Source organism: Phaethon lepturus, unplaced genomic scaffold, assembly GCF_000687285.1.
Source record: "Phaethon lepturus isolate BGI_N335 unplaced genomic scaffold, ASM68728v1 scaffold42365, whole genome shotgun sequence".
NCBI lineage: Eukaryota > Metazoa > Chordata > Aves > Phaethontiformes > Phaethontidae > Phaethon > Phaethon lepturus.
Window position 1 is genome coordinate 1 of NW_010540611.1, and position 13,204 is coordinate 13,204.

The 13,204-nt window shown below is 39.2% G+C and overlaps 1 protein-coding gene across 1 annotated transcript in view; it reads right to left on the bottom strand.

Moving 5' to 3' along the window:
- Window positions 1-10,376: 10,376 nt before the first annotated feature.
- LOC104621090 (autophagy-related protein 2 homolog B-like) overlaps window positions 10,377-13,204 on the bottom strand; it is a gene marked incomplete at its 5' end in the record, with an annotated part of 11,557 nt that continues 8,729 nt past the window's right edge. Inside the window, 2 exons of the mRNA XM_010287483.1 lie at window positions 10,377-11,330; window positions 12,125-12,274. Coding sequence (XP_010285785.1) covers window positions 11,100-11,330; window positions 12,125-12,274 — 381 coding nt within the window. The remainder of the gene's footprint in view (window positions 11,331-12,124; window positions 12,275-13,204) is intronic.

Consider the following 13,204-nt stretch of genomic DNA (forward strand, 5'->3'; position numbering starts at 1 on the left):
CCTCCCCAAGCCTGTAGTGTTGCATTTCCCAAACTAAGAAGTGAAAACCATTCAGAGAAAGCACAAACTTGCTGTAATGTTGTCTTTTTAGGGTAGGCGTTTCAGTGCAGGACTCAGCTTTGACAGCAAGGCTACATCAGATGGTTCTTTGGCTAGACTGAAAGCTGGTAAGGAGAAGAAATATTTCCTCATCCCATTTCCACCATCTCCTCTGCAGGGAACTGAGTTTACTAAGGGAAACCATGTCCTGAACTATCCAAATGGCACACAAGCTTTTTAGCAGCTCCACACCATATGAGTGGGAGTCATGCAGCTAAAATGCATCATGTTGATGCATTCCATTAATGATCCCATTAATGTCTCTTAAGTCAACATGTCACTACAGTGTCGTGATTCAAGTTATTTGACTGTAATATAATTTTTTCAAATTTCAAATATTCTTAATGCAGTTTTCAGAGTCTCTTGATTCTAAATGCATATAACTATTTTTAACATTGCAACACAAAGCAATTATCACTGTTCTTTGAGAGGCCATGTGGATATATATGTATTTTCTTAATAAGCCTTTAATCATTTTCTCTGTTGAAGGAAGAGTTAGTTTATTATTGGTGATTAATGTGGCCTTGTTTATATTGAGATGCATCACTTCAGTTTGTGGATGGCTTGGAACACAGCATTGCTTAATTTGCTGTGACTTTCCCTGGTCTCTGCGAATGACTACGGCTAATACTACAACAATTTTCTTCTGTAACCACTTTCTTGTTAGTATTTCCTGACAGTATGATAGGTTTCTTCTGAAGGCTTAACCCCAGCATTTCATTATGAACAACTAGAAAATTTCCCTCTGAAAATGAGAAAATTTGGGGAAATTATTGCTAAGCCTTATAAAACACTTCCTTCAATCAGTAGAGAAAACACAATGTCTATTGCTCTTTTACATATATCTTGACTTCCTGGAATATTACTGTTATAGTCATAATTACAATCTATGGAAAAATGTAAATTTGCCGAGCTAGAAGTATATGATAACACCTAAAATTGCCCTTAGCATCAACCATAGGTCTTGATGGTGATTATGCAGCACCTTCCGTGTCCCGAGCCAGCAGAGCTTATGTGCTGGCCTCTTCACAGATAGCTTCTATCCCCCAATTGATACATAGGATGAAGTTTGGGGTGAACCAGTTGGGGTGCTGGTTGACAGCCGGCTGAATATGAGCCATCAGTGTGCCCAGGTGGCCAAGAAGGCCAACAGCGTCCTGGCCTGTATCAGGAATAGTGTGGCCAGCAGGAGTAGGGAAGTGATTGTGCCCCTGTACTCGGCACTGGTGAGGCTGCACCTCGAATCCTGTGTTCAGTTTTGGGCCCCTCACTACAAGAAGGATGTTGAGGTGTTGGAGCGTGTCCAGAGAAGGGCAACGAAGCTGGTGAAGGGTCTGGAGAACAAGTCTTATGAGGAGCGGCTGAGGGAACTGGGGTTGTTCAGTCTTGAGAAGAGGAGGCTGAGGAGAGACCTTATCGCTCTCTACAACTACCTGAAAGGGGGTTGTGATGAGGTGGGTGTTGGTCTCTTCTCCTGACTAACTAGTGATAGGACAAGAGGAAATGGCCTCCAGCTGCGCCAGGGGAGGTTTAGATTGGATATTAGGAAAAAATTTCTACACCGAGAGAGTGTTCAAGCATTGGAACAGGCTGCCCAGGGAGGTGGTAGAGTCACCATCACTGGAAGTATTCAAAAAACATGTGAATGTGGCATTTCGGGACATTGTTTAGGAGACATGATGGTGTTGGGTCAATGGTTGGACTTGATGATCTTGAAGGTCCTTTCCAACCTTAATGATTCTGTGATTCTGTGAAGTTTGATTTATAGAAGGCAGTATTAGTTGCCAGTTTTTATGTAAACAAGAGCTATTCTGAAAATACATTTCAAACACTTCTGCATTATAATGACAGATGATATTTATGGAAACACTTTGTAGGTAAATCCAGGATTTTGACATGTCTGAGGAATGTAAACTCTTGCTGTTTGGAACCTAACACAGTGGACTTGAGCTTAAACAGAAAAGTGCTCTGAAGAAGGAAACAGCAAGTGGGCTCAGTCACATGGAAGTTCCCCTGGAGACTAACAAAACTGTCAAAACGTTCCCAGTTCTTTGCCTTACTCTAAGCAGGTCCTTCAATTTTCCAAGAGTAAAGAATTTAAAGGATTCTTCTCTCTCAGATCTCCTCAAACTCTCACTTTACCCTTGCTATAAATAAGCAGGGACACAGTTTCATTTTTTTCCGTTCTGCGATGCGGTTCTAGAGGTTTTTTCAGCCGCGGAGAACAGAGGAGAAGGCAGGGCCACCTGCCTCCCCGGGACAGCGAGCTGGGTCGGAGCCCCAGCCTCACAGCACGCTGCAGCAGGCTGAGCCCGGGGTGTTTATTTTCCTATGCAATGCAGCAGTCAAACAAAATGCAGGAGGAGAACAGATTTTTATATTTTTTAGAACAAGAACGGGACAAAACCAGGGGAAAATGTTCCTTCAACTGGGATTTTACAGTAAAAACAAGGTGTACCAAGCCACTGTTTTGCTTAGCTTTCTCTGACCGTTTAGACCTTCCCTGACTCGCATCACAAACTGGCTGAAACAATATCCCCTTGGAAAAGCAAAGGGGGTGATTCTATTTAGAGAGAGGAAGGAAGCCATGTGCTCCTCCGTCCCTGCACCGACACACAGGGAAGCTCAGCGAGCTTTTTTTTCCCATTTTCCTACCCACAGGGAAAGGCACTGGCTGTGTTTTGGAAACAAACGCTTCTGTCCTTCCTCAGGAGGGCTGGATGCTTACCCCCGCAGCTTCCTCCTCAGCTCTGCAGCCTCTGCTCAGGCAGGTGAACTCACTTTACTGTCCTTTCCCTTATATTAACATCGCTGCAGAGATTAGTTTTGCAAAAGCAACAAGTATTAAGAGCTATTAGTCAGCAGCACAGAGGGCTCGAGTGGACCTGTTTGGATAGCTACTCCTAAAATGTGGAGTTAAAACACAACAACAAAAACACCCCGCCCCAAACGTTTTTCAGGTCTTCAACGTTAATCTGAAAACTCCACTTTTTCTTTCTTCTGTTCGCATGGCGAGTTTAAATTCAAGTGATTGCCCCCAGGGCAGCAGTATTCATCAAGTAATTCAGACACAAGAGCACTCACCAGCAAAGCTCAGGTGTGGCAGAAATAAAAACATTGCCCATCTTTAGTCTTCATCCTTACTGGCCTTTTCTGCATCTTCACAAATATCTGTTAAAAACTATTTTGGGGCTTCATACTTAGTAGGAAACAGCATCAGTAAAAATTCAGGCTGAGGACCACAAGGCAAGATGGTTATGATGAAAATTGCATTTGAAAACCTTCTCTCTTAACGTCAGTGTGGATCATTGCATTAAATGATACGAGAGGCTCTGGGCAATGATGCAGAGGCATTAATGGTTAATGCAGTGGGACATGCTCCTTTGTAATTGCCTCCTGTCATTTCTGCAGTGTCCATGGCATATTGCGAAGAGACAGGGCCCAGTTTACAGTCCCATGTCATCAGATCTTCTCAAACTTGGAGGTCATTTTTCTTTTTGAACAAGTTGTCTAACTCCATTGTATTAACAAATTTACCGGGGGGGGCATCACCTCTGGTCAGGAAAAGGAAAAAAAGAGGCTACATGGTATTAAGTTACAGCTCTTCAGAAAGAAGAACAGTAAAAACAGAACGCCGTGCTCTGGGATGATACTTTTGGCTGGTGTGAATGAAATTCAGCTATCAGGTAAGAGGGTTTGCCTGCAGGGGAATGGGTATAATTGCTCCCTCCTCATCTGCTGAGTTTGGCCCGTTGACTGTTCTGAGGAAAGTAAGCACTCGGGGGCAGAAGTGACACAGAAAAGAACAAAAAGAGCAAACACCATTACAACAAGGTACTAAACAGCTCCGAAAGGCCAAGAGAAAACAGAACTCAAGAGCATCACTGAAAGCCTCATGCTCAGAGTAAATATCTTTAGTGCCCTAAAAGCTGCTTCTGGCACTGAGTACACAGAGACAGGCCATAATTACGTTGAAGCATTTTATTATATTGAATAATTCCAAGAACATTTCACATCTATAAAACATTACTAAAGAGATAAATGATACCAGGAATTTTATTTCCTAAAAACTTGTATCTGTATAAAAAAACCTGCTTATACAAGTAAGCACTACTATTTCCATCCTCTCATGTCGTACTTTGCTTTTCTATTACCTTTCCACCCACAGTGCCAAGTGTTTGCGCCCACATCTGTCACACACACCTACACCCACATGTATCTCCCTCTCTCTGCCAGGTCCACCTGCTTCCCGGCTTGCCATCAGCTGCAATGGATCAGTACAAAACTGGTCGTAGCAAAACGTAACACCTGGCAATACCCATGCTATGGTCTTATCAACACTCTCACACCCTGCCTGCACCTTTTCCAATCTCTTGACCTGCCATGTGGCCAAGAGCTGCCAGTGTTACAACAAACAGTGCGGTACTGTCAAATGGCCTCAAACTCACAACGCTTTCACTTACAAATAGCCATAAGGTTCCCCCAGACGGGAGGGTTACACACACTGTGTAAACACACAGCAGGTCGCGTTTCCAAACTGAACAGACCGAAGAGGTAAAGGGAAGAAGTGCTGTGAGACTCACGGAGTTGTTGGAGCCACCAGAAAATCTTCAGTACCAAACAACTGCCAAGCATTAAAGTCTTAAAGATGAAAGTTAATGAAAGTTAAAGCTTTCCAATTGAGACAGCTGTTTCTGATTTTACCTTTGTGCCCATGAGCTACCATGGACCGAGGCCCATTATTGAGTTCTGTGCTGAGGCACAGGTAGCCCGTATCCCCAAACCTGAAGTAACTTTCCTCCTGCTTATACAGGTACACCTCTCGTCCTCCCCAGAGGCTTCCTTCCACTCTTGGCCTGCAAGAGCCAAATTTAACACTCATGCTCTTAGTACAGAATGAAATCAACAACAGCAAATAATTAGGTACACAAATGAGAGCCTGAGAACAGAATTACACTACCATCTCATAAGCCCTCATGACAAACTTTACAGAGCTTGAACTGTCTCCTTACCTGTGAGGGTAAATACTTCATTGTTGCCCTTCAACAAATTCCGCTTTCATCTAATCACTCCACTTCAAAACAAAACAGCTTTGAAACCTCACTTTATGTGCCACAAAAAGGCAGCTTTACGACTTCTTTTATAATCTGTGATAATACCAGATGGCTTAAAACACTATTTGCTGGAAATATGAATTGGCAGAAAAACAGACATCATTTAATATCACATTTGAAAGGCTGTTGACAAAAGTCACTAAGCAGGAAAGAAAAAAGCAAAGAAAAAAGAACACTTGAGCCTTGGTCATCCTCAGTTAGGAATGGAGGTCAAGGACACCAGCTAACGTTGCTCCAGGTTGATATGTCATACTGGTGGCTTTCCATAAATTCTCAGCTGGAGTGTCACAGGCTGTGGAGCCTTAGTGTCTTCTGCTCTTGGGACTAACCTGGAGACATCAGGAGTATCCTGGGTACACCTCAGTATGGCGAAGAGAAATAGAACTTCCTTGACACTTTCCTCGGGTTGCGATTCCAGCTTGTGCCATTCTGCATCATCCTCCTGGGGCTCATCTGAGCAAAATGAAGCCTCCTATTCTGGCCATGTGGATACAAGCTTGAATTACAGCAGATCTAGATTCAGAGAACCACAAACACTTACTAGTAGTTTTTATATAATTGTTTTCTTACAAGTGACAGATGACTTTCAAAAATCCAGGGAAGCACAGACTGCAAATCAGGGGAGTTCAGAACTTTATCACTTTTTGAACTACGAAAGAGAGCATTGGGAGCAAGTGAAATAAATCCTTCTATTTTTTCCTACTTTCCTGGGATGACCAATGACTAATTCCAAGCTGTTCCCTATTTATTCTCTGTAGTCCACATTTGTGGACAGCATCCTTGATCACTTTTATGAGCAGTGTTTAGAAAAGCTGCTTAGAAACTTGTCCACCTTGCTTGCAAAGAAAAAAACCCACCACCATTTCACTCTCTCTCTCATTCTGCTTATACAGAACTTCCTTAAATAAAGAAAAGAAACCTAAGAGCTTTTAAATAAAAATCCTGAAATTGGAAGTTAATCCACATGAGGTCTTGCTTAAAAAAAAAGAGGAGGAAGAGCTGCACAAGGCGGGCGTCAGCTTCCTGCTTAAATGAAGGGTTACTGTTTGACAGAACAGTTATCCACACATTATACAGCAACTTTTTTTTCCCCTAAGCTGTAAGAACATTACAAAACACAGTAGAAAATTACAACTCTCATGTGTGTCTCATTATTCAGGGATCTGGCACTGCCACCAGTATTCAGTATTAGCCAGTACTCAGCCTTCCAAGATCTCTTTTCAGATGCTTGCAACTAAATGCCTGTGAGGTGGGCATCATACAAGCATCCTGAAAAGAAATAATTATTTTGCATTCTTCACAGGGTTTGGAAGCTTATAAAGCTTTAAAAGCTCCACTGAATGTGGAGGTCAGAAATACATACTCAGTGACTAAGTGTGGTAACAGGCCTATGGGAGGCACAGTATATGGTCATACAGTTAAAGAGCACTTTGTTGATGCACAGCAGAGGTCAGTTACAAGTTGTATCAGCCAGGTTAATTTATTTCCTAGCTTTTGACCTCTGTATAATTTTAAAGCTTTCTTTTTTTTTCCCCCCAGTATAAAACTTTTTTAAATTTTTGAGGTACAGCTGTAGAGCCACGTAGGTAAAAAGCTTTAATAGTTAACTGTTATTTTGGGAGACTCTTCTATATTTGTTATATTCATAGGTAGAGAAAATCAACTCAAGGAACAAATTAAGATATTTATTTATGTATTGTTACAAATTTGTGGTTTTTTCCATTAAACATATTTATCATGACAACCTATTCGCACTCAGGCCTTTCAGCGTTTTAATAAGCTAAAATATACACTTTTGGTGCCACATAAATTATGGCCAAAAATAATTCTCAAAGACATACTGAGGGGACAAGAACTTTAAGCAAAATAACTCAAGTGGAAATAGTCAATTCCCTTCAACAGTGGTTTCTATTTCATGAGATTATATTCTTTACACTAGCAAACTATATACAAACAATACCACAAAACTACCATAAATGCAAAAATGTAAAAAATATACACAAGCATATGCACAAATTGCTGTTTTTCTGTCTCAGCTACCTTACTATTAAGAAATCCAGTACAAATTCATGATTTGTATTTATGTACTTAATTTGTAGAATTTGATTTTTTAAGTGTAAACAAGATTCAGCATGTAGAGCAACTTAAAACAGTTGTCAGAAGCTTAAATCATGAGGCCTGGCGGCTGAGAGAACTATGCACACTATGGATCCAAACTGACATAAATACCTACACCTTTTCTGACAATGCTTATATTGCTGAGATTTAGGATATTGGAAAGATTTAGAAGTATATAACTATTCTAAACAAATTATTGGATTTTGCATACATTTTAATATTTAAAGTAAAATCAGTTATCACATTTGCAGGTATATGGATCACGTTCAGCATGAGTGTCTTGTTCATAACCATTTAACAGCTTTTTGGTTAAGATACCTTTCTTGGCAACTCAGTTAAGCAACTGTAAATGAAAGCAAGCAATGGATATTCACAATCAACCACTTAACGAGAAAATAAAACCAGACACATCCCTTAAGCACATACGAACTCACTGGTGACTGACCTAATGCTTATCACCAGGCAAGTACGCACAGGGTACGCTGCGCTGCTAAAAAGCTGTGGTATTTAGGAACTGTCAACAGATACTGGAAAGCAAATAGAAGCTACCTTTGCATGGATGTGATGATTTGTTGCTCTCAGGCACTGCTAAGATTCTTACTAAGCAAGAATTTTGTTGGCTGTTTTTTGTTTGGTTTGGTTTTTTTTTTTTAAAGATGGCTGCCTCTTTTTTTCCAGCTACTTCCCAGGCACTCATCAATGTATTATCTGAAGTGCCAAGACGCTTAAGAAAACCCAGGATGACAGTTCTGTCTATCAGGACAGTATCAGACTAAGTAATAGTAGCAGCAGCAGTAGCATTCGTCACTTGAACATTAGAGAATTTGAACATTAAACATGGACCATGCCAGTTTACACCCACTACAAATGCTAGTATCTATAGCAACTGATTTCAGCAGAAAATTCAAGTTCAACAGTATTTTTGCAGATCTCGTGCTAGCAGAGAATACAGTAATGTATCCTTAGGCTATATGGATTCCTATATTCTTCCTTGCAGGAAATATGTCCAGAGTCAAATCTCATTTTGTGTGGTTTTAAGTGCTTGAAAACTCTTACAGTATTGAGCAGAGCATTTGATGAATCCCTTCTCATACACAGTACATACTTTTTGAATTAAAAGACAAGCTGCTCCACAACAGACATATTTTGAAGATAGGGTCCTAATGTAACGACTAGTTTAGTGAGTTTCTTGTTCATACTGCAAATGAAAAACAATGCAGAATATACATCCAAAAATTAAGAAACTACTTTTAAAAATGAAATGTTGGAAAAAATTAAAATCAGTTTCACTGAAAAGGCTCAATAAAGTGCAAGCAGTACATGCAAGGGTTTAAACAATGAAAAGCAAAGTTTAATAAGTCTGTACAATCTGCACTGCTGACAATGAGACGCTCTATAAAAATGTTTTACCTTGACAGCATGCCCTCATATAAAAATATATTCTAACTGCATTGCACTACAATCAGGTCATGACAGAACTGAAAATAAAATGAACACTGAAATGCCATTGCTCCTTTTCAGCAATGTCAAAAAAGAAGAATATGTAGGTTTGTACTATTACAGTATACTCCAATTAACTGGATGAACTGGACCAGCCGAAATTATACAGTATGGTAATTGCAAATGAAAATGATGCATTGCTACTTACTTGTACTGACTCATCGCTACTTCTTGAGAAGGGACTCAGGAGGTGCCAAATTGCAAACATGGAACTCATTCCTGTGCAAAATGCTCAAGCTTTGAGCTCTCACTAAAGCAGAGCTCTCTCATTACTGGACAGAAGTATGAACTGCAGCAAGGATTTTTACATTAGAAAATATTTCATGTCATTAAATCTGCAGGTGTTTGTCCTCTCAACAGCATCTCCTTCTGCTTACAGCATGTCATTTAACTGAAATAACCAAGTCTCCAAAGTGTACCACAACTTCAATGATTCCAGCAAATGAAAAAAAAAAACTTTGTAGTATCAGCTGTCACCCAATGCAAGAATTTGTTTGTAACTGGAGTTTTATGAAGAAAAAATAAAGCAGGCTGCAGAAGTCTTCCCAGCAGAGGGGAGATTTTCAAATAATTTACCCTCCATCCAGGTTCTCTGGTGTTCAGGAATAGCTAGTATAGTATCAGGATGAACAAGCAGTAACTATTTTTCTTCATACGCTTCTATTTGTCCTGTAAGGCCCATCATCAAAGTTTTTGCAAGTGGCAGGTATTAAATAAAAGAGATGGAAACTACTTCCTCATCACCCTTAGAAACTGAAGCCTGATCAAAAGTATCTGATGCCCCTCTTTCAGTGGAGATTTTCCACATAGCATATTTGCAAGATTTCCACTTACAACAATCACAAGACTATGACAAACTTACATTCTGGCTAGTCATCCAAAGCATTAAGTTGCTGAAATTCAAAATGAGTATTTTTCTATTCAGAACAGTCTTTACTTTTTATCCTCCAGGTTTTGCCAATACAAGGAAAAAAGTTTTATTCCTGCACAGCTAGTGCTGAGCCTTTTAACTGCCCAGAAGTGGCTCAGTGCCAGTTGCTTAATAAAGCTCTGTGGAGACCCTGGTCATGTAAACTGTAAATAATGTCAGTACCAACTTTGATTTTTGAAGTTTTGTTATTTTTTTTAAATCCCAGTTTCCCCAGTTCAAATTAAATGACCCCAAATACTCATTGTCAAATAACTGACAACGCACAATTTGAATTAAAAATATCTTCTGAGAGCAGCAACTTTGCAACAATATGAACTTTAAATAAAAGCAGATTATTAAAATAGTGTCTGTACAGAATTTTAACTATGAAATTACGACATAATTTGTTTTTACTTTCGAGTTCTCATTCTTACAAAGAGCTGTTGGCCACAACAATTAACTGCTGTTTTCCTGAAGAACAGTTATTTTTAGCATTGTAATTAGTGTAACAGAAGTCAAAAGTGTTTTTACATATAATGAGTAGTTCAAACAAATTTAAGACACTTTTCTGTAGGATCATCATCAAATGATGCTCTTTTCAATAATTTGTGTAAGCTTCTAAACCACATAAAGGATAATGCACATTACATTTTATTCACACTATAAAAAAAGCACAATATACAGGCAATATCCTTTAAAGTGCAACACAACAGAACATTTCTGCAACATTCAGGTTCTTCAAAGACCCACAAAAGTAGGTATTTAATATTTAGGAACAAATCCTGTTAATACGTGTATCAACACTGAATCTAAATTCTGAATGGTTTATCAAGCTTGCCCTTGCTGTAAGTGCCACGCTGAAAGCGATGCTTATGACCACTAAACGATATTATCTTATCTGCTTCCATATTACATAGCCTTCATGTCTCATATCCAAAATGAAAGCTTTTGTCCTTTAGTCAGTGAAGAGCATCTGCAGAGCCCTTTATTGAAGACAGTTCTTTGACTATGCTCAGCAAATATCTTTAAAGTATACTTAGTTTCACCATACAGGCTACTGCTTCAGATGTTAAATCTACCAAGGAAAAATATGGTAAACAGAATAGAGCAAGCATGTCTCTGAGTTGGCAGCGCATGCTTTGCTATGTTTGGCACTATCTACCAAATTATTGGTAACACATAGTATAAGCAAGTACCAATTTGCTTTTCACTTCATAAATATTTTTGGTTGGATGTTTTGCTAATAGTAGCTGAAAACCTCATTTGTTCCTGAGATGAGCATGACATCTAAAGCTGCCAAGGGGCAATCTTCTGCATTTCCAGCCTTGCTACCTGCCTGCTGAGCCAGATTTATAATCTTAATCTTCCCCAAGGCGCCACTTCTGAGACTCTTCTTGACGCACATCTGGCCTGATCTGGTTTCTCATTCCACCTAGAACATTTGAGGTTGCCTCTGTTGCAACAATGAAAGGTTTCACCACAGTTGGTGGAATTTGGCGGAGGACTCCTCCTACTGCTCCAGTTACTCCTCTGTTTTCATGCTCACGAGCAGCAGTCTCATAGATGGTTTGTGCTGTGTCCGTAATCCCCTTCAAGAAATTAACAGAAATTAGTTACGCTGAAAAAGAAAAAGCAACCTCTCCTAATTTTAAGGGAAACGCAAACTGCTCAGTGTTTATCGGCTTTGTGATTTGTATTATCACTGTAGCACAACTATACTGATACAAATACGATTTAGTTCTTCTAACAAGCCTTAAAATAACACTACTATGAACTTACATATGAAAATATTTCATGTAACTTCTCGTAGCACTTCTTGTGCATAAGGGAAGAAGCTGTGGGGTACTGTGCGCTGTTAAAAAATTATAGAGTTCACTGAAAACTCACCAGCTGAGACCTAACTTCATAGACATAGTATCAGATGCAACTAACTGGAAGTACAATACAAAAAGTACAATAAAAACAGGTCAGCATTCTAATTTTTAATACATTGTCATGGTAAAGAGTTTCACTTGTTTTAAATCCAGTATTATGCTTAAACTCTAACAATCTCAGAATTAACAGTAACGGGAGGGTGAAGGGTGGGAAGCAAAGGATGGGTGACACAGGGCAGGAAGTCAGGTTCACATGTTTCAGAATAACCGTAAACTGTAGAACACTGAAATCCTATTCACAATTATCTGCATAACATCCTAGTTTTATTTCTGCTGCTGTGATTTTTCCATGCAAAGTTGCAGTTGGTTTAAGATTACTGAAGACAGTCTTGTTCAATACTTAAATACCCTTCTTCATTTGGTCAGCTTAAACTAACATCTGGTATTTTACTTGCTGTCTTAGGAAATAATTCTTAAGTTTGGTTACGGACAATAACTTTTGCACTCACCTCTTTTACAACACTGTATGCTTTGGCTACACCTTCCCGTAGGTCTACTGGCTGATGAGCTAAACGATGGCGAGGGAATCGTTTGATTTTTTTTGCTTCAATAAAAGTAGGCCCTGGTGAAACCATGTCATATGCAGTTTCTGCAGCTGCCTGAGGATCAGGAGCGAATGCAACATATATTAGAAGTCCCATAGTAGTTTAAATTTGCAATCGGATGCTAACAGGGTCACATAACGAAATAAAAGAATTCTAATTCCACAAATATTATCCATTTACATAAGATTAAGGTTTTGTACAAGAACTGCTGGAATGGGTACAGCTGTAACTATACATTAAATTCCATAAATGAAAGACTGAATATTGTAGGTTTTGGTAGGGTAGTTCCCCCCTTAACTGTCATTCCTTCAAAGGCATCCACTAACCTGTACAAAATGCCCAAGACAAACTGAAACACTTGATCAACAGAATGTTTTTCTTACAAACACACAAGCATACATATAATTCCACTCGTGAATAATACCACTGTGTTTTTTACCATGTATGTTCAAGCTTAACCACTTAGCCAATTTTTGCAAAATTAGGTGGTAAAAGAGTATTTGCATTATGTATTTCACATTAAGGAACATAAATTCATTAACATTTTAATCCAAGATTACTTTAGGGTTAAATCCAGAAAGCTTTATAGAATTCGTGTACATCAACTCAATTAGTATTCGTTTTGAGGCATTTTGGGGGTTTATTTAGTTTTGGTTTTTGTTGGTTTTGGTTTTGTTTTTTAATTAGTACAGATAACTTTTCTAAAATGTCAGCTTAAGAATCTATTGCTGGAAAATACATGTGCAAAGAACTCATCTTTCTCAATACCAGTGATTTTTTAATGCAGCTGAGTATTTTAGTATTAAACTGTACATTGTAATAAGACACATCTAACAGCTTGGGTGTTCAGCAATATTTTAACACAATTTTTGAACCATTGCATTTGATGCCATAGTTCTCACCTCACAGGCTGCTGCAAAAGTTCTGCTCAGTCTCTGCTTTGCTTTCCTATTTATACAGCTGTTTGGGGGGGGGGGGGGGGGG